Source organism: Zonotrichia albicollis, chromosome 21 (assembly GCF_047830755.1).
Source record: "Zonotrichia albicollis isolate bZonAlb1 chromosome 21, bZonAlb1.hap1, whole genome shotgun sequence".
NCBI lineage: Eukaryota > Metazoa > Chordata > Aves > Passeriformes > Passerellidae > Zonotrichia > Zonotrichia albicollis.
Genome location: NC_133839.1, coordinates 10,717,815 through 10,739,570, shown reverse-complemented (window position 1 = coordinate 10,739,570; position 21,756 = coordinate 10,717,815). Strand labels below are relative to the sequence as shown.

General features: G+C 52.9%; 1 protein-coding gene across 14 annotated transcripts in view; it reads right to left on the bottom strand.

Moving 5' to 3' along the window:
- DAB2IP (DAB2 interacting protein) overlaps window positions 1-21,756 on the bottom strand; it is a 157,523-nt gene that overhangs the window by 14,586 nt on the left and 121,181 nt on the right. For all 14 annotated transcript variants that reach the window (XM_074556450.1, XM_074556444.1, XM_074556447.1 and 11 more), the window contains 7 exons: window positions 17,780-17,878; window positions 15,102-15,656; window positions 7,518-7,662; window positions 5,327-5,471; window positions 2,155-2,391; window positions 505-706; window positions 165-343 (listed from right to left, as the gene is read on the bottom strand). In XM_074556450.1, coding sequence (XP_074412551.1) covers window positions 165-343; window positions 505-706; window positions 2,155-2,391; window positions 5,327-5,471; window positions 7,518-7,662; window positions 15,102-15,656; window positions 17,780-17,878 — 1,562 coding nt within the window. The remainder of the gene's footprint in view (window positions 1-164; window positions 344-504; window positions 707-2,154; window positions 2,392-5,326; window positions 5,472-7,517; window positions 7,663-15,101; window positions 15,657-17,779; window positions 17,879-21,756) is intronic.

Below are 21,756 nucleotides of genomic sequence, written 5' to 3'. Positions count from 1 at the left end.
GGCCAGAAACTATGTGGGTGACTGTGTGTGTGAATCACCGCTGAGCAGTGAACTACATCCAGCACCGCTTCTGCAATGGGAGAGCCTGGTCAGCGGATCAGCTGCACCCTGTCCTGCCTGTCCCGCGTGTCCCTGTGTGTGGCCAGGCCCCGCTGGTCTCTTACCCAGATAAGTCATTCTCTATGACCATTTTCTGCAGCCCTGCAGAGATGCTGTTGCCAGCACTGGGTGTGGAGGCGGCGTGCTCGGCCGTGACCGACACCTGCACGCAGGCCGGGTTACTGAGCGCGGCGTTGACGTCCCGCAGGATCCGGGGCAGAGGCCCCAGTTTGGTGGCAGTGCCCTGGGCAGAAAGAGAGAACAATTACCACCACCATCTTATGCTTTTTGCTAGAGAGCTATGGGCTTTGCCAGTTGCTGGAGAGTCTCTTCAGAGAATCACATGAACAACATTTTCTCCATCATTTCCCATCCCCAAAGCTGCCCCTGCCATCCCCTGGATACCTGCTCCAGCTGGGAAATGACTTCCCAGAGTAGTGAGTGCAATGTGGACAGTTCCCGGCCCAGGTCAATGTAGCCCTCAAAGCCAGCTGTGTTTGAGATGGTTTCAGGATTGGAAATCTCCAGGAGAAATCTCTGCATGTTAGTCCATTCATGTTCCAGGAACTGATTCATAAAGGACATGTATTCCTCTTTGCTGCCAAACCTATTGAGAGAGCAACACAGATTTCAGCTAAATCAGGAAAAAAACTGCAGTCCTTGGAAAGGGGAGGTACAACACAGCTAAGAACCTTCCTCTGCCACCTCAACCCTTCCAAGCCTTTGGGATCCCTGGGCTGTGAGCAGGCACCTGGGACACCTCACTGACCGTGGAACCAAAATTAACCCCAGCCTGATCCAACTAAGCCCTCATCAGTGTGGGATCTGCACATCAGGAACAAAGGTGAAAGCAGGAGAAACAAAGGAGTTCTTGGTAACCCAGTGTCTGACTGCTGGGTCAGGGCACAGCCTCCAGAAACAGGACCTGTCACTGGAAATCAAGATGCTGTCACAGCAATCACCCTCAGCTGACTGGAGCCCAGTGACAGATGGGGGCAGGAATCCTGCACTCTCCAGCAATGCCAGCACAACTGCTCTGGGATCACCCTGGAGAGCCACCCCTGCAAGCTGGGCCAGCCCCATTGTCCCCTCAGGCTTCTTGCCACCTCCTTCTGCCCTCCAAGCTCTTCACCCTCAGCATTTTGTCTGATTTAGAGCACAACAGGGAGGGCCTCGTGTTTGGACTGTCCTGGCAGCAGCTGGTGCTGTGCCAGCGGTTCCATGGGACAGGCCTGGCCCAGTGCCATGCACAGGACGGCTTGGCTTGATCACTTCAGCTTGACTAATGTCAGCTTAGTTAAAGAGCCTTTCCTGCAAAGTGCTGGAAACATGAAAACCCTTTAGTTAGGGATTGGTCAGGAATACAGAGAATTTCTGTCATCTAGTGTAACACACTTGTACATCTCCTGCCGGTGTCCACAGGCGCGCCTGTGCGTCGCTGACTGTGAGTGTGAGCACTAAGCCAGTTTCCAGATCTAAGGAGCTTTAGATAGAAACTGTCCATTCATGTTTCAGAAAGCTCATCATTCTGTTATCAGAGCTCAGGATAAGTAGCTCAGAGCTACAGCCAGTGGAAAGATTTTCAGAAATCTCTCGCTTTGTTTCCATCAAACCAATGGGCTTAGTTAGAAATTGATGGTGTCTCTGTTTTCAGCCCTTCCCAGTTCAATCAGCTGCATTTTAATAGCAGGGAAGGTCCCAGAGCTCAAAGGAGGGATGGAACAGTTCCTGAGCCGAGCACATCACTGCTGCTGATCAGGTTCTGGTCCTGCATCTGCAGGATATCATGGGACAAAGTCCCCACTGCCACCCCCGCTGCTTGTCCACGTGGTCAAAACAGCCTGTTTTCCTGCTCATAAAACATGTCCTGTTTTGGAAACTTGAATGATCTCCCTGACCTGACAGCGAGGGAACAAGTCCCAGAGAGATGTGGGGAAAAAGCCAACAGGAAGCAAACAGGCCCTTTCCAGCGAGGAGGAGTGGCCAAGCGTGGGACTCTGTGCTGGCGCCGTGGCTCTGCCCACGCAGCCCTGCCCTGCCCACAGCCTGGCTTACTTGGCAAAGTTGGCGAGGTTCTGGGTGACCTTGGCGATGAGGGTCAGGGTGCGCGCGGTGCGGTCGTCGGGGTACTCCTGGAGCAGGCTGAACAGGGACGGGGACATGATGGCCGGGCACAGGAAGCGCAGGAACAGCGAGGCGCTGATCAGCCGCTCGCTGATGTCGGGCCGGCCTCGGTTGCTGCACTCCTGTCTCCACGAGGCAAAAACTTCTTTGAGCTCTCTTGGGAAGACGCTGAAATGACACAAGGACAGGCAGTGTCTGTCAGGGCTGGAGTGTCAGGAGTCTGAAACCACCTAGGGGAAAAAGCAAAGCTGCTTTGTAAAGTTGTGAGAGAAGCAGCTTCTCTTGGACCTGATGCTGGATGCCAAGATCCCAGAAAACTGGGGAGACTGGGATATGAAACAAACTGTGCACAGAAGCTCTTCAGTACTCAGTGGCTGTGCCATGGGGTACTCTGAGCTGGAGGAAGCTTAGCCAGCAAGGAGAGCATTGCCTGAAGGATCACCAGCAGCACTGGAATCTCTGGCACAGCTGGAGCTTGCAGGGGGGCTGTGTAAACTGTAATACTCCTGTTCAAGCACCTGGATCAAATCCCACTGTGCCTGGTACAAACACAGAGCCCCACCGGAGTTACTCCAGCCTTGTAGCTGCACAGACCTCAGCCTGCCTTTCCCGGATGCCAGAATTCCCTGGGGGCCAGCAGATGCTCACGGCAGCAGCCCTTATCTCTGGAGAGCTGCTGCCTGTTCCTGCTCGGCCCTCCCCAGCTCCCTGCTCCCACCTCATCCTGTTCCCAGCATGTGTTATTTATTCAGCTGGAGACTCCCACCCACAAGCAGGCTGGCACTGGGCTGGCCACTGGTCCCAGTGTCCCTGGCACACAGATCCCAGTGCCCAGGCCAGGATCCGCCATCCTTGTGTCACACCCAGAGCTGTTCCCTGACAGTGGGGGTACCACAGCAACTGAGGGGGGGTCAGGCTCCATTGCAGGCCATCTGACCTTCTGACACAGCGATGACACTCCATGCAAGTGCCTGGAAAATGCTGCCATCCTGTTCAGCTTCTGCTCTGTGCTGCATTCACACTTTCACCCCCATGAGCTTTTTTACCCTGAGCTCTACAAATAACATTAGCCAGTGTCTTTGGCTGGATTAATTCTATTCTGTCTTTGGCTTGATCCACACAATTGGACAAAACCCTTTCACTTCATGGTATTTGCCCAGAAACAGGAGAATCCTTTAAGCAATTTGAGGCTTGAATGATCAGGACAGGTTGTGCAGTGACTGGAGAGCAACCCCTGAGATGCAGCACCCGCACGTTCCCGTCACAGGCTGAGCCCTGGAAGTTGGATTGTGTCACAGCGGATGGAACCCGGATCGTTGGCTTTATGTGACAAACGGGCCCGTAATTCATTACCCAACTTCCCAGTAACGAGCTTCCACATGCTGAAATTCTGCTTACACTGAAACTTTCCAGATGTCCAAATTATGTCATAATTATAACAATTTTCGGTTATTGTGAACCTCTTTCCTCTCCCTGACTCTCTGCACAGATGAGCACACACTCTCCAGTGCTCTATTTAAAGCGGGATCGTTGGCTCTTGGGATACCTTGGCCAATCCCAACACTCATCAGCCCAATTAATCCCCAGGAACCGCTGAGCTCAAAGGACTCGGGGGGAACCACTCAGAGCAGCAGCTCAGCTGCACCAGCCCTCCTTGGAAAGGCAGCATGAGAGGAGCAAACTTCCTGTGCACTCCTGACTTTCCCTGGGTCACTTTTCAAGCCTATTTTTAGAGTGACCTTTGAGTGCTGCTTTGGATATCTTTAGGAAGACATTCATTCAAGCCATTATGATCCACTGCTGACTAGAAGTGGTGAATCCCTCCTGGGAGAGCAGGTAAATACCATTCCTCAGTCAGAGTTATTAATTGGCCAAGGATAAGGAATGGGATACCTGCAAAGAACCTGCCCTTTGTGTACCTGTGGTAGATAATGGCAGCCTGAGCAAGCCTCTTGCTCCTTGCCTCCCCCTGAGCAGGATCAGTTCCCTTCCTGGCTTCCAGGAGAGCACACTCAGTATCTTGGGAGATTATTTATAATAAGTTTTCTGACCTCAACACAATGGTTAGGAGAGGAGAGAAAACAAGAAATCCTTGTTATCAAAGACCTCCTTCCTCCAATATTATCCCTTGATGATGCTTTGCAACAACAGTGTTGCTACTAAATACATTAATAAAAACTAAGCCCAGATTTTAAGCAGAAAGGCTGGAAATCCAGCAGTGAGACAAAAATGCTCCTTCTCTCATGATAAGGACCAAAGACTGGGTATGCTAGCAAAAAGCAGAAATAAATTATTTCTTTCTCCAAGTAAAGAAAGTCCCAAGTCCATCTTTTTCCCCTTTGAGGTCACCTCTGCAGGCAGCAGCTGTCACAGACCCAGGCACTCCTGGCTCCCAGCTCAGCAGTGCCAAACAGGCACCTCCTCAGGATCCAGTGCCTCTCACCAGCCCACGTGGGAGATTCGGGCCTGTCCCAACCAGTAGCAAGAACCTTCACCCTGAGAACAAACAAGTGGGAAATGCCTCCAGCTGCATACCAGGCCTTGGGCCAAGGAGGCAAAGGGCTCCCATCGCCCAGCAACCGCCCAGGGCTGGCAGAGATGGGTTAACCCAGAGGAATGTGGGGTGCTGAGCCAAGCAGTGAGAACAGCATCCTCCTCCAGCTCCAGCACTGCACCCAGAGAACATCTGCCCCACAAAAGCTGCCTGTGCTGGGGCAGCTCCTCACAGGTGCCACAGCCCCTGCCTGCTGCAGCATTTCCGAGCTTTGCCGGATGCTCCTGGAGGTGAGATCTGTCAGTCTCCTCCAGACTGACTTGGTCCATGGGTGGAAGATCCAGGACATGCATCTCTGCCTTTTATTCCAGAATTTCATACACATTTGGCATCAAGCACCTCTGAATCAATCTCACTTGGTGCTCCTTGCCTCAGAGGTGCCCAGTGACCCTGGCACCTCTGAAAAGAAGGGTGCCAGAGAGGCTGGGAGGGTGCCACATGCCCAGAGCAGACAGTCCAGACTCTGGCAGCTCCCCCTGCACAGCTCTGCCAGAGCCACAGAAGGTCCCAGCTCCTGCAGACACAGCCCTCCAGGGGAGGGATACCCACCAGTAGGAGTTGATGATCTTGCAGAAGGCCAGCTCACAGCACATCTTCAGGTTGCCCTGATGTTCGGGGAGGTCCGAAGATGAACATTTGCTGGGATCCACCTCACAATTTTCATCTGATTCATACAGTGCCTTGATGAACTCCCCTGTAAAACAGTTGGTGATGGGTTTGGAGACATGACAAGTGCAGCCTTCATGCAGCTCCGTTCCTAAGCCCCAGTGCCCGAGCAGCCCCTGGCAGCCCATCACACTGGGGGAAGATGAGAGGAACACAAGAGCAGGTGGTGCCCTGCAGCTCCCTGGCTCTCCATGTCTCCCAGAGGGCCCAGGAGAGTCCAGCACAGCTCACCCAGCACATCCCATCCCCGTTCCCAGCTGGCAGAGCTGTGCCTGTGCCTCTGGGGTATTGCATCAGGCTGCACTGCCCAGCACCTGCCTGGCCCCCCAGACACTCCCTGGGGCTAATCCAGGAGGAAGGATGCTGGCAGGCCCTGTAATTATTGGTAGCACAGCCTGCTACTGCAGCCTGTGCCCTGGTGCTGACAAACCACTGTGATTCACAGGAGAAAGAGGTAATTAAAGGAAAGAAACAAATTACTTGGCTTATTTTGAGCTGAACATCACATAAAATGAAATTAAAATATTTCTTTGAGTCTTCCTGTGCTCCTCTTTGCTGCCTGGCTGCTCCTCCTCACCCTTGCAGAGGCTCACACTGAGCTGCTCCATCAGCTTCTGCTCTTGTGCCACCTTTCACCACAGGGTACCTGGGCACAGCCCCTGCACTCAGGGTTGGGGGCTCAGTCCTTCTTCCCAGCAGTGACTGGGGACATTGAGGACAGGGTGACAGGGATGAGGAGGCAGCATTTAGCTTGGGTGACGTTCTGGGAGAATGGTTTGCTTTGGTTTTCTTCTCATTCCAGTTGGTTTGCTCCTAATTCCCAACTGTCTTGGATTTTCCCATTCTGTTTTTTCCCCACTCCAATCTGCATTCCTTCCCTATTGCCAAAACAAATTTTAATTACATACTGGAGAGCCTCTCCAGAGTATTTTCAGCTCTGCCAGGGAGCTCTGGAGCGGCTCTGCTCGCCTGCAGGTGATGCCTGCTGTTCCTCCCCAGCCCCATCACCCGCTCCATGGTTCCAAGGACAGTGCCATGCTGCCCTGGGGCACCTTGTGACATGCAGGTCACTCATCTCCCGGGGACAAGGTCACTCAGAACCTGCACCCCACAGAGAGCAGGAACCCCGGGCTCCTCCTGCCCGAGATGGAACTGGCCTGGCAGCACTGAGCCCCCAAAAAGGAATATTTCAAAATTCTCTGATATCGTTAATCTCCTGGCTTTTGAGAATTTTTATGAGTAATCTCCTTACAGACTTGCCTTCAACCAGAAAGCATTACAAGGCAGAAATAAGTAATATTTCTTTTGCTATTCTTGTGGGCTCTCTGCCTGAATTTGCTCAACTATTTTCCTTTCCTCAAGATTTTCATTATTATTATTATTCTCTTAATAAAGTATTTATGCTTCTCTGCTCCTTGCTAAAATTATACAAATCCACTAGCAGGAACCCAACATGCTGAAAAATTAACACCTCAATAGAAACTCTGTTCATCCTGCCCTGGGATGTGGATCCAGTGGAAGCTCACAGAGCTTCCAAGGCAGCCTCTCCCCATCCTCGTGCTGTGTTCCCTGCATGCAGCAATTCCTTCCTGACCTGCCCAGAAGCAGAAGCTTCTAATTATTTTCATTTGCATCAAGAGAAGTATTTTTGGAGCCATAAACAGCCAGCACTTGGCAAAAGAAACCACCAGGAGGGTTCCCAGTGCTGGATGCCCTGGGAGGCATCACTGTGGCTGGGGAGATCTCATCTGACTGGGGAGCGCTGCAGGAGCCGGGCACGTCTCTGCTGGGGGAGATTCAATCAGCCCCTGAGAGCCAGGGCTGAGACAGGAGCCTGGCAGGCAGCAGAGTCCCTTCAGCAGCCACTGCTGATCTGCTCTGAAAGCACATGAAGGTGCCAGCTCTGCAGTCACCTTCACCTGGCACGGGGCGCTGCCCACTGCGGCCACGGCCGTGCCCAGGCTCGGACCTGCTGCCAGGGAAACCTTCAGCAGGGAAACGCTGAGGGCTCTGATGGCCATCAGGGCTCAGCTGACACCCCCACCATGCACCTGGAGAGCCTCTCTGTACGTACCTAAGGCATCTTGTAAGTATTTCTGCCCCACCAGCTTCAGGTATTCTTCAATTGCTTTGGTGGCCAGTGTGTTCTCCCTGAAAATGAGATGCTCATTCTCACCACAGCGATCAACTTCAGACATCATCAGGTCAGTCAAGAAATCCTGGAAAGCAAAGCCCATGGTGGGTCACCACGCACTGACATTGGTTCCACAGAGCTGCAGCTCCCCAGCCCTGACAGGTCCCACCTCTGTGAGCCCCCCGAGGGACTGGAGGTGCTGCAGGTGGTCCTGTGTGAACACTCTGCCTCACCACCTGCCCAAACTTCCTCAGAGACGAGGAGAAATGAACCTCTGGAGAGCCTCAACTCTTGCACCCCAACAGTGACTCATCCCAGACCCGCAGCTGCCTCTCCATCGGGGCTGCTCTTTGGCTGTTCTTGTGTCAGCCTCACATTCTGTGGGCAAAACCTCTTCTCCCCTGTTAAACATGGCTGTGTTTGGTGTCCAACTGCACTGGCTGCAAACCAGGGCCATGCTCCAATGTCGTGAGTTGTGCCCAGTTAATGGCTGAGACACAGCCTTAGATATGCACTGAGATACTCAAATTTCCCATTTCCTCCCTATTCATGGAGATAAACAGCATTGGCACTGCCCATTTTGGGCACATTCTTGGTCTGGTGTGCAAACAACCAAATCCATGGGATGTGATAATGCCCTGTGCTGCAGAGCAGTGGAAGGGATGAGCAGGAGCAGCCTCTGACAGCTGCCCCTGCATCAGTCTGGCCTCAACTGCAATTGCAGAGGAAAATCAGCATTTCAGAGTGAGCTCCAGATCTGCTTCAGCCACAGCATTCACCGAGCAGGGCTCAGGGGCTCCTGGGCAGGCACTGATGTGATCCAGGAGGGATGCCAGGCACCTGCTAATGCTGATCCATGCTCCCTGCACTGCTCATGGACAGAGCAGCTCTGCCTGGCGCCTCCTCACTGCACAGGTGCTGAGGTGTCACCCCTCACCCGAGTGACCACGGACAGAGGCCACTGGCACTGTGCAAATCACCCACATTAACCCTCTGACTGCCTCCCGTGCAGGAGACAGAGAAATGATCACACACATTCATTCACCTCCACCACCAAGGGCACCTTCTTCAACTCCTTTCCATTAAAACAGCATCACCTGCTCAGTAATAACCTTCCCTAAGAAATTCTTCACTTCCCCTGAGGGTCACAGCCCGTTCCTGGCAGGGGCAGCAGGAGCACCCCAGGCTGCCACAGTGTCCCAGGTCCTGTCCCTGATGTCCCCAGGCACAGCAGAGCTGCCACGGTCCAGCCTGCTCCAACCCACACTGGGCAGAGGGGACATCAGGTCCTACTCCCTGCCAGTGTCTGGATGGGAGCTTTGCACCAGATACAACTTGCTCTGTTTCATTTTTCACATGGACATCTCAGCATTGAAAGTTTAATCAAGGTTCAACAAACAGCTTTCCCTGAATCCAGGAGGCCCAAATAATTTAATCCACAGACCCTCCATCACTGTGCTCCTGTCCCAGGCAGGCACAGCCCTGTGTCAGAGCACAAGGGAGGGGATGAGACATCCCTGCAGTTCCCAAGGATCCACTGCTCCCACCTTCCACAACACTCTGACTGGCACCAACACACTGCCCTGACCTTCCCCAAGACCCTCCAAAAAAGCCAGAGGAGGAGCTTTGGGCTAAAAAAAACCCCAAACACTTCCATTATTTCTTTAGCCAGAAGATGCCCTTCCTCAAATCCTGCTACGTCTGCAGTGCTCCGGCAGCTGCAGAGGCAAAAATCCCTCCTGGAAGCAAAGCACGTGCCTCCCTCTGCTATTTTCTCTCATTTTGCCCTTTTTATCAGCCAAGCTGGAATGAAACTTTAAACCCTGCTCAAATCCCGTTAGCTGCTATCTGGGTAACTCTATCACCTTTATCTTCCCGGGGCTCTCCCAGGGTACGTTTCAATTCCAAGCCACCGCTCAGGCTGACACAAGGTGCTGATTCTTAATTAGCAGCCGCTGACCTTGGCTTTGCTTGATTCTCTTTCCTGTCACTTTCCCAACATACTAATTATCTCAGGAACACTGAGTTTTACAGCGTCTCTTAGCCAAGTGTTTGCTTTTCCCCTCTTGTCAGCTGAGCACTGCCTGCTGAGTCCTGCAAACCCAGGGCCAAGTGGGAGCCACAGTTAATGTGAATTTGGGTGACTTGGGCTGATCTACACAATTCAGTAGAATATAAAACAAGGCAAGATTCCATGGCAGGACTCATCACAAAGCCAGCAAAGATCCCCTGGAAATCTCTGCTGCTGTTTTTATTCCCTGTGGAGCATCTGCAGCTCAGCAGCTGGGAAAAGGACCCCTTGTCTCCAAAGTGGAAACGAAAGCTGCTGAAGTCCCAGAGAATTCCATTATGGCACAGCACCCAAAGCTGAGCAGTAACACTGCAGAATGTGGCCTTGCAAGTGAGCAGGGAAGGAGGGGGCAGCCAGGAGAGCCAGCAGCATCCCAGGAGTCAGGATCCTCCCTGTTCCTGCAGCTCTGGGCTGCAGAGCCGTCCAGCCAGGCTGCAGGAGCTGCCCTGGCAAGTGTGGGGGTCAGAATTGCCCCAGGCAGCACCCCTGCGTGAGCTCCTCTGCAGGGACAGCTCTGGGCAGTCCTTGAGCCCTGGCAAGGGTCCCTTCCCATGGCTGCCACCCTGACAGCCACTGGCCACACCTTCACTTCTTCCCTCCACGCAAAAGCCACACCGGCTCTGGATCACACTTTGCTCTCTCTGCCCTAAGTGCTCCAGCAGCCAGCACTCAGAAGACACAAATGGAATGCAAATACTTGTGGAATCCCTCCGGGGGCCTCACTCACCCACATACAAGGTCCTGAATAAAATGCAATAACTAAAGCCAATAAAACTCCCTGTTTCTGAGCAGCAGAGATCAGCAGGGGGTTGTTTTCAGTTAGGGCCCCTGGCAATGGAAGAAAATAAGATGCTTTATTTCATTACATCAGAGTCGAGAGGGGAAGGAAGAGGTCTACAGTCAAAATTAAGGGCTGTGACAGTGTTCTTCAGGCTTGTTCCCATGTTTATTTTAAGGCTTTTTGCTTCAGACTGGACGGATCTGAACCTGTGTGACCCCAGTCGCTGCACATATGCTGATAGAGAAGAGCAATTCATAAATAAATAAATTCAGAGCATGACAGCACAAGGCTGCACTGGTCTCCACTTTGCACATAAACCACCCTGTGCTATTGCAAGGCAGCTCCTCCCTGGCAGGGCTGTGGTGGGAGCAGGAGCACGGCCCAGGGAGCCAACCAGCAACACAAGTCTTGCAGGACGTGTCCTGTCCAAGTGCAGGAAGGATTCTGCCCTTTGCCAACCCGGCTCTCCGGGATGTGTCCAGAGCTGGAGCACACGGGGTGCCAGGGGCTGAGGGGCCCCAGGGCCCTGCACTGCCCGGGGTGCTCACACCCCTGGGATGGAGCTCATCACCCTGCTGTTGGCACTGACTGATGGGCAGATTGACTCGGAAATAATAAGGTTCTCCAAATCACAAGCCTGATTAATAGGATTGACTTAACCTTAAGAGGATTGAATTGATAAAGGTAATAAGATTATTGCTTATTTCAAAGACTAGCTCGGAGTCCAGCTGGGCCCTTATGCAAAGGTGAAAAGCAGCAGCGGCCGTAGGGCTGCAGGTTTCAGGTGCAGGAGCACTGGGACACACCCAGGGGGAGGGAGCGGCGGTGCAGGAGCAGGAGGGAAAGGAGAGCACAGAGGGGCAGCAGCTGCGTCCTGGTCCTGGCCAGATGCTGTGAAACCAAGGAGCCCAGCCCCAAGTTCTCGACTCTTCCATCACACAGCTCCTCTGAGGATCTGCTCCAGACACTTCTCTGCCAGGAAACAGCCCCGGAACTCATCCCATGGCACTTCTGGCCTTTTCTAATTCTCCTTGGGAAAAGGTGAATGGCAACGTGAGGGTTAACTCACAGCAATCCATGTCCATCACCTTGCTCAGGGAAATAAGCAAACCTGAGGGATACAACAGGAACACAAACACACTGAGTGACCTCTCATGTCCCTGTGTGGAGCTCAGGTCCCAGAGCCCTGACCCAGCCCAGAACGTGGGGTTCCAGCAGATGCACACGGGGGGAGCAGCTCCATCTGCTCAGCTGAGGCACATCCTCGCAGCACAAACAAACAGGGACACATGTTTATTCCTCACTCCATTCCCAGCACCATAAATATTTATTTCCAGTGAGCAGCTGGTTAGTTAGAGCTTTGTCTAATGCTGGGTTTGATCTACCAGTGCTCTGGACAAGAGAAGTTTTTTGTATATTTATGGTCATGAACTGAGCTCTGGGAGCTCTAAGACAGCCCTGAAACAAATCTAAGCATGGAAATATTCCGGAAGCATCCGAAGTCCTTTGGGAAGGATGCAGTCACCTACCCACAACCACATCACAGGGGCCACACCAAGCCCTGTAAGGCAGAACTGAGCACTCCTGGTAACTCCAACCCTGGCAGCAGAACTGCTTTATGACTTTTTGTCTGAGAGCTGCAGAACATGTGAAAACTGCTGGGCATCTCAACATCTTTACAGGGAACAAACACTGCATCAGTGCTCTCACCAGGAACGTTTTGAAAACAGGTAACAAGTGAAGGACTGAGCTGAGAGGCCCCATCTCTGCTTCAACCACCAAATATCCTCTTTCAGCCTTTCTTGCCATAAGAGAAAGGGGACATCTGTGTGTGCCAAGAGCTGATGGATGCCTGTCAGATTTTCCAGCAGGCTGGGGCAGCTCCCTCCCCCCTGAGTGGCTGCACTCAGAACCTTATCAGAACCTTATCAAAACCTCTTCCCCTCCCCTCCACCCACTGCCCTGGCAGCTGCTCAGGGCTTTCCAGGCTGCCCCGTGCACACCAACCCGGCACTGCAGGCATGAAGTTCTTCCCTTTCCCACACAGAGATCAAGGGAAGCACGGACTTTGACTCCAGAGGGGACTCTCCTTTCATGCTCCCCTTTTTAAGCTATTGTGATACAGCTACAGCCCAGCAAGAAGCAGAGATTTAGGGAAAAAATTCAGCTACAGCCCTTGTGCCCCTTCCACCTGCAGCCCCAGGTGTTCCTGACCCCTGGCAGGTTTAGCAGCTCCAGGTAACCACACCTGGCGGGCAGGGGTCCCTCGGTGGCCGTGGGTAGGGACAGGGGTGGCTGGAGGGAGCTGGCTGTGGCTGGCACGTGGCACCATCACACCATCACACACCTCGGCCCCATCCCGGCCTCATTAAGGGATTACCCCCTATTTACAGCAAATCGCTGCAGGAAAACAGGGCCCGAAACAGCCCAACAGCAATTAGCTGCTAACGAGTCTCCCAAGATAATCTGCTGAACACTTGTGTCACAGTCCGGCATTGCTGCTTCAGCCAGGACAGCAGCCAGGAGCCACAGAACCCCTGTATCAGAGACACCAACCAGCGGCTGCCGATGGCACGGCCGCGGGCAGGGGCTTTGAGGGCTCACTGGGAAGGCTCCTGGTGATGCACAAGGATGAGGAACCACCTCCAGCCCGGGCAATTGCCCAGAGTCACCAGGAGACAGAGGCTGGAGGAGGGGGGTCCCTGCCTGCTGTCCCTCCCTCAGGGGTCAGGGTGCTGGGGCAGCCCCGGGAGCTCTCCTGAGGGGTACTGGGGTGCACTCACATCCCCCAGGCAGGCTGAGGGTGTGCTTTCTTCTCTCATTCATTATTTTTCTACCTTTCTGCTGCTTTTCCCTCTCCCTGCTAGTCCAGCCCAGGCTGCAGCACCTGGTTCCCATGCTCCAGTAACTCCTGTTGCTCTGACAGCTCCCCAAACCCGGCGCTAATGCTGATGGCAGATGACAGGCAGCGAAAGCAGAAGCTCCATTTTAGGGGAAAAGTCATCAAGTCTGTTTACTGTTTGCCGTGTCCCCTGTGTAAAGCCTCTGGGATCTCGAGCACTGATGCAGACACATGTCTGGAAACACACTTGCTCCCTCTGGAGCCTCTCCAGCACTGAGAGGCAGAGGAAAAAGGTTGGAGCAGTGACAGCCACTCTCAGCCATGCCCACACATGATCCATGGTGATTAGGACTGGGATGACACTTGAAGCCTTTTGCAAGAACCGTGTAAACTGTGGACAGGGTCTTGCATGGCAGTGTTAGTCCCACAAAGCTCTGGCATTAGAGCTGCAGGAGCCACAGTGAGGGGCAGCAGAGCTCCTGGTGCCAGCACAAGGCAGGGCTGTGCCCAGGAACCACGGGCTGGCAGCTCCGGAGCCCTGAGCAGAGACACCAAGCTCAGCTCTTGTGCAGCCACAGCCTTGCTCCCCACAGGTCCCTCCCTGCACTCCTGGGATCAGGAGGCTTTAGCAGGGCTATTTTCTCTGCTGCTGCAGCAGCAGGCCCCCAGCTCCCAATCCTCTCAGCGAGCTTTGCCTGCCTTGAACCAGATCAGGAAGCCAAGGCACTTCTCTGTCTGACAGATGGTAACTCAGCCTAATCCACGGGCCCGGCAGCTGCCAAGGAAGCAGAGCCCTGTGACTGCCCCTCAGGTGAGGACTCACCACGGCTCCTCAGCATGAGAAAGCTCTGGACATCCTGCCCTTCCCCAGCTCTCCCCTGCACAGTGCAGAGAGGTGGTCACAGTGATGCTTTAACTCCTGCAGCCCCAACACGGGCACTGCCCCCTGTGGCTGTGCCAGGCCACAGGGATGGAGGATGCCCTGCAGTGGGGTCACTCCCTGCCCCGTGTGCTGGGCATCCCAGCTCTGCCCACCCTGCCTGCTCCCTCACAGCTCACAGCCAGCAGTAACTCCCACTCTGCCTCCTCCTGGCCTGCTTCTTCCCCAGACCTGGCAGAGCACTCCCAGCCAGGAAGGAGCTCAAAGTGATCCACAAAGGCTGAACTTCCACCATGTGCAAGGTGGTGCCATCAACCTCCAATGGGCACTGCTGTGGGAGCACCCCTGGACTCACTTCCAAAAGCAGTAGGGCAGAAGACCAAGAGCAGATGCAGAGACAAACATGCCTGCAGGCACTTTGGCCTGGAATTCTGGAGAGGCTGCTCCCTCCTGTTCAGCTGCACTGTGCAGGGTGCTCAGCACAGAGGGAGCAGAGCATGGACCCAGAACACCCAGCACACACAAGCTGCACAGCTCAGGCCAGCACTGCTTACATTCCAGCCTGGAAAATTGCCTTCTTGCTTACTTTCACAACTGTGCCTGTTTATACAGAGAGAGCCTGGCCCCTGAGCCTCCAGAAGGAGAAGAGTGAAGCAAAGTGGCTCAGTTGGTGTCTCGTGGTCCCACCAACCTCTCTGCTAATTAAGCAACTCGTGCTGTGTGTGCTACCAACTGGTTTGCAATCAAAAGGAAAACAGAGCCCATTAACGATGGCCCAAAGCCCAACTGAGGAGTTTTCCCAACCCCACCCCAGAGTCTGCTCTGACAGTGCCAGAAGGGACACCGCAGGTGGCAGGGGGGACACCACAGGTGGCAGAAGGGACACCGCAGGTGGCAGAAGGGACACCACAGGTGCCAGAGGGGACACCGCAGGTGGCAGGGGGTCCTACCTTGGCCTTGCCCGTGCTCTGCAGGATGTGCACCAGCGCTGACGCCATCTCCTCCTTGTTCTTGACGCTCAGCGAGGGCTCCAGCACCGAGCACAGCACCATGTAGTTGTTGGTGATGTACTCAGCAAACTCCTTGTACATCTCCATGGGGAGGATGCTCATGCTCTGGTAGCGGGATTTGATGCGGATCATGGGCCCTGGGGCCTTGCCCTTGCCGGGGTTGGGGCTCACCACTGGGTACCATTTCTCCACAAACTGCCGGCCCGTCACCGAGCTCACAGGGATGTTCACCTGCCCGATGAAGTTGGTCTTGTCCTTCTTCTTCTTCTTGTCAGTCTCTTTGTATAAGTGCACAGTAATGTTTTTGAGCGATGGGAGGTTATTAAATTCAAAGTGCTCCCCCCAAAAGACATTATCAGTTTTCAATTTACAGGTAGTTCGTGCATAAAGAACGTCATCCAGGCATAATTCACACAGGTACTTTTTCTTAGCTGGCAGGTCCTTGGCTTCAATAATCCATAACTTTAACATATTCTCTACCCTTCTGCTGTTGTCCTGAAAAAAAGATGCAAAGAAAAAAAGGTCAATAAAAAACCCCACAAAGCCAACAACAACAAAACTGGAGATATGAATTAATTATTTCGGATGTGCTAAATGAGCGGAGGCTTAATTACACTTTATTTTAAGGAAATACTGGCTCTCAAGAATTTGCATAATAACACTACTTATGTTAATTTTCCAAAATATCATCGTGCTCTCCATGTCTGTTGGTGCCAATTAATATAAGGAACAAGGAAGATAAAACCCCTCCAAATCATAAATGTACCATTTCCCATTCCCTGCCAAGAGGGCCTCTGAAGAATCTGAAAGAACCTCACTGGTCCTGAATGGATTGTGCAAAGCAGAAGCTGTTACAGGTATCTCACAGCCTCCTCTTTTCTCAGTATAGACTGAGTTCATGATATTTCCTGTAACACAGCAACACAAGGGACCAGAATGCACACCCAGGGATCGCCCCATCCACCTGGGAATGCCACCACCAAAGGCAGGGGAAAAGCTGTTTGTAAAACCTCACCGTATTTTAGGGCAGAAGTCCAGAGCACCCAAGTTAAACACTGAGAGGAATCATGGGAGAGGGCATCCCATGGGAGAATCAAGACAATTCAGAGACAGAAATCTGCCTTGGGTATCTTTAAACAGTAACAGAGCCAAGAATACTGTGGATCTTTCAGAGCTCCCTCGTGATGCTGAGCTCATCCTGGAAGAACATCCAGGGGTATTTGCTGCAGGAGTGACTCCAAAGATAAAGCACTGGCAGCTGCAGCACTGCTGGGATTCTGCAAACCCTGGTTAGTTTGGAAACCCCTCGCTGAAGCAGCAGCCACGGCTTACTCTGCTCAGCCCAGGAGTCTGGGCAGGAACATTTCTGCTGCAAGTCCACAATGGGGTACTGTAGGTTCAGGAAGTACACACAGGAACTGCACAAGAACACTGAATTCCTGACAGAAATATCAAGCTGGACACTGAGAGTGCATTGTCTGTGAACTCAAACAAAGATGGAAAGTTCAGCCATCAGTTACTGCAGGTTTTGAGACGATGGAAACACTTCCAAATGGATTTCCACTCCACACTGCACCTTGAAGCCACAGTGACAGCCCAGCCCCAGCCTGCATTCCCAGGAGTTCTCTCATGCTAAGTGTGACCACACAAACCTTACACAGCCCCCTCAGGTCAGGATCACCAGGAAAAGCCCTGGGAAAGTCCTGCAGCAACTGAACTTCCCTAGAGCAACATGCTGCCAGAGGCAGGAGCCACCTCTCCCCTCCACTGCTCACACTGATGTTACAGGAAATCTTTTATTCTGACATTTGGCACTGTGCTGGGAACAACAAACCCTGAGACTGAGGGCCCTTCAGAACCCAGCAGGCCTGGACTGAATCAGTGTGCACAGCCAGGAGTTCACAGGATCCCATCATTTGTGTTTCTCTGACCAGCAGAAGAAGACTTGGTTGAAATCATCAGCTGTGGAATCCTGCATTAATCCTGACCAATCTTTGCAGCCAACTCCAGCACTGCAGGGAAGAAGCAGCTGTACATTTTATTTTAGGATGTATTTAGTCTTAGTGGGCCATAAAAATGCATATTGGGTGTCCCTGTGCTCTAGTGAAGAGAAGGATTTGTTCCTGTAAACCCCAGGAGAAGACTTTGCACCTCAACTGGCTGCAGAAGGGAAAGCTGCATTCCACTGCCACCTCTGCAAATGGACACCTGAGCTCCCCAGCACTGAGGCAGGAGCTGTGCCAGGAGCTGACACACGAACTCCTCACTCTTCAGCCTGGTGGCTGCTGGCAGCTCCCTGACATCTGTCCCAAGGCTGCTGGGAGGTGACAGCCCCATGGAAGTGGCAAGGACCATCAGTAACAGCAGCACTGAAGATTCATCTGATCTGATCAATTCTTAGCAAGAGCTGAGGCAGCATGTGCTGAGAAGAGAGGGGAAGGAATAACTGGCGCTTGTCTGTAAATATAATTGTGGAAGAAAGCAATATGGAAAAAGGCTGACCCCGAGCTCCACTCACACTCCAATGACAATAATCCCCTGCTGCTCCCATGCACTGGGCTATAGAATGCAATAACTGGGAGCTGAAGCAGAGCAGAGGCAGCTCCTGCCAGCCCTACCTTGTTGGGGTGCACGGCACGCCGCAGGTTCTCCATCCATTTATCTCGCTCCGCCGCCGAACGGCACGAGAAGCATTTGCTTCCTGATGAAGTCGTCACCTACAGGGAAAGGAACAGGATTATGTCTTGACCAGCACACTGCAGAGTGTGGCTGGGGAGAGAGGGGGCTTAGGGAAGATCCTACTGGATTTTATTTTTTTTTTTTAAGTGAACAGCTTTACCCAAGCATGAAGCAACAGCCCCTAAGGCTGGTGGAAAAACAGGACAACTCTGTATGTCACAGAAATAATCATAGAAGCAAACTCCAATTACTTCTCCTCTTCCACACCAGAAAACACTAGATAATGGGCCCCATGCATGTGATGCTTTAAACCACCAAGTTCCACAACCGAGGGAGTGCAAATCCTCAGATGAACTAAAGATAAATTGGAACTCTGAGTGGTTCCTTGGCATTCCTCCAGGCTCAGCCCAAAGCCTGTGACAGTAACAACCCATTCCTTGTTCCCAGCAGAACACTGGTTCAAAAAGCCAGCTTTCCCACCTTCCCCCTTGGTGTCCTGAGGCTCCTGGAGCCCTTGCTGTGAAGACCATGGGGACAGGTCTGCAGAGCCCCTCCTGGCCATGGCACAGCCTGTGCCCGCTCATGGCCCAGCTGGGGCACCCCGAGCTCACAGCACCCACCCCAGCTGGGCAGAACCGGGGGGCTTCCCACCCTGACATGGCTGGAAGTGCTGCTGAGCCCTCCTCTCACCTCTCATGCTTCCAGGTCAAGGGATTTTCTGCAGTATTTTTGTGACTTTCTCTGGCCACTGTGAGTTCATAGCCAGGGTTCGAGAAACACACTCACAGCAGTGACATTTCCAGTGGTGCAAGTGCCCCCTCATTCCTCATCACACTCCTGCTGTCCCAGGGAAACTCAATCCTGCTGAGCCCATGGAGGCACCACTGTCTGGCATGGAATGACAGGCACCACATCTCCTTCCTGTGCCCCCATGTCAGACTTCCCTGGCACCAAAGCCAACAGCTCCCTGCAGCTGCTCCTCACACACAGACACTCCCCAAGCTGCCACCTCCTCCCCTCAGGCTGGTCCTGACCACCAGGAACGTGGCTCCAGCCCTCTGCCCTCTGCATTTCCCTTGCCCAGCAATATTCACCATGTACAGCTCTGCTGGGAGGCTGAATGGACCTGGCTGCTACTTTAAATAACTCCCCTCTGAGCTTCATTTCCGCCAGTCTCAACCTGCAGAGTTATTTGTGAGTGCTTTATCATCTCCCAGTGTTTGTGTTTACACACTGTGCACTGGGTTATCAGCTTCTGGGAGACACAATCTCCTTTAATTTCATGTATCTCCCAGAAGCCCAACCTGTTCTTACAGCAGAGCTGGCACTTGCTAAGATTTGTCATTAGCAAACCTCAGTGATAAGTTGAGCACATCCCTTCCTTTGAACACAGACCAGAATGAGGAGAGGCTGTTCTGTCTTTACACAAAAACGCAAAGAATCCTCCAAGCCTTGATATTCCAGAGGCTTTCTCCTTCAGAGTGACATTCTCCCAGTCCTTGCACACTTTAATATTCTGCCTGTAAAATACACCCAGCTGAGCACAAGCTCTCCTGGAGCTCCAAGAACAGACTCCATACCAGCAGGCCCAGCAGTGTCATCTTTGCAGCCTCCTTTTCCCCTCCAGAGCATTTCCAGCTCCTTCAGAATCTCCCATGACAAACCCCCTGCCTCATCTCCTCTCCACTGCTGCTGATGCTCCTTCAGTCTCCATCCCTGAGCCTTCCCAACAGAGCTCTGCTGGCACACAGGACTGTCACTGCATTTTATTGCCACACTTAGGTAAACACATGCATTACCATGGCCAAATTCCTTATTCTATTTTAAACCAATTATAAGTTAATCTTTCAAAACCTAAAAAAACTGTAACTGTCATACTGAAGTGAGAGAAGGGGAAAATTGTGTGTCTTGGTCTGATGGGAACTGAAGATCACATCTACCATGTGTGACCAAAAATGTAATTTCCCCCAGATTTGTAATCAGATCCCAGCTTTGAGTTCTGACTTAAATATCATATGGCATTAATGATCTTTATGAGATGTTAATTAACTTTATAAAGAGAGTATTCTGGTCTCATCAAGATTTTGGATATGCTGGAATGCTGTTAATGTACAGGACAAACTCAATTAATAAAACTCATTAATTCCTGAAATGTTACTTTTCCTATTCATTATCCCCAGTCCTTGGATGGACAATCTGTCCAGATAAAATCTTGTCTTTTTAAGACGGTGCTGAGGTGCAGGGTGGCTTCACCTGAGGGGCCATGCATGGAGTGCCAGGGGAGCTGACGGAGCACTGAGGGTGCCTCACTCCTGGCCAGGGGATTTTCCAGGGCTCTCTGAGGGCTCAGCTGCTCCAGGCATCCCAAGGCCACGCGAGCAATGGCCAACGTTTGCACAGCTGGATCAAATCTACGGCTGCTAAATTTAGCTCCACTAAATTCTCCCTTGCTGAGGCAAGGCCAGGATGAGGCAACAGGCTCAGCTGCATTGGAGCAAGCACAGTTTGTCTTTCCCTCAGCTGTGTCCTGGGACAGCTCAGGAATGACCATGCAAGGGGACAGGGCTTTGATCTGCCAAGACCTAAGAGAGCCCCTCAGCCCTCATGGCCCTGCCTGGCCCAGGAGCCCCAAAATCCAGGGCCAGGAACAGGCTCTGGGAGCCCCTTCCCTGCCTGAGATGCCCACTGTATATTTAGCACACGCAGCACGTGCAGTGGCACGGGATGATTTGCTGACTGAGGAGTCTTGCAAGGAGAAAGAAGATGATGCTGAGTAATTTAAAAAAAAAAAAAAAATCAATGAAGGAAACAAGTAAATACCGACTGCCAAGTACTCAGCAAGTGAGAAAAAAGCAAGTTTCACAAAACTAAGTAAGCAGAAAAAGCCAAATGCAGCCTGTGGAAAAGCCCTGCCCTGGTGCTGACTGTGCTCCCTGGCAGAGCTGAGGGGAGCAGGGCTGAGCACGTCTGAATGCAGCGTGGTGGGGACAGAAGGGAGGAACAATTCCCTGCACCTTCATCCACCAGCTGCCTCCCAAGGAGCCACTTGGTTGTTTTCCACTGCAGATGGCTCTGGCACCTCTTGCTTTTGTCTCTGTCTGGGTGTGCTGCCAGTTCCTCTCCAAGCTGCTCTGCTCCATCTGCAGCCGTGTCAGCTCCCCCTGGCCCGTGTCACTGTCAGCCCCTCCTGGCCCCTGTCAGCCCCTCCTGGCCCCTGTCAGCCCCTCCTGGCCCCTGTCAGCCCCTCCTGGCCTGTTCCCTGTGTCAGGTGAGCACTGGTGGCCCCGGGCCAGCTGGGGATGGGAGCAGCTCCAGGCACTGCCCCTGCCCGGCCACCAGAAGGTGAAGGATGAAGGATGGAGCAAGGCTGGCAGTGCCCAGCAGGAGCTTCACTGCCCAGCTGGAGAACCAGCCCTGCCTGCCCCCAGCACAGCTCCTGGGGGAGCAGCTCCACAACAGCCTCACAGGGCAGGGATGAGGCAGCACCAACGGCAGCACCTTCCCCACCCACTGCACAGAAAACACCTCAGAGCCCCCCTCATCCCTGTGATCCCGGCAGGGCCTTCCCACCTGGCCTTTCTTGGCCAGGGCTGCTTTTCCAGGAGACCCCCTGAGCTCCTTGGCATCCCTCAGTGGTACCCCAGTGCTGTGGGCTGCAGGCACAGATTGCAAACCCATTCCAGGGCTGAGCTCAGTCCCAGCTTCCAGAGGCTCTCAGGAGCCACGAGCCCAGGGCATTGACACAAAGTGCCATTTAGCTCTCACCTCGGGCCCTCCTGCTGGAGCTTGTTGGTGAGCAGCCACCAGTGACAAATCAATGTCCCTGTTGTTTCCTGGCATTCTTCCTCTCCTCTGCAGGCTTTGCAGAACAGCAATTAACACGTTCTTTCTTTACAGTGTGACTTCTCTTTATCCA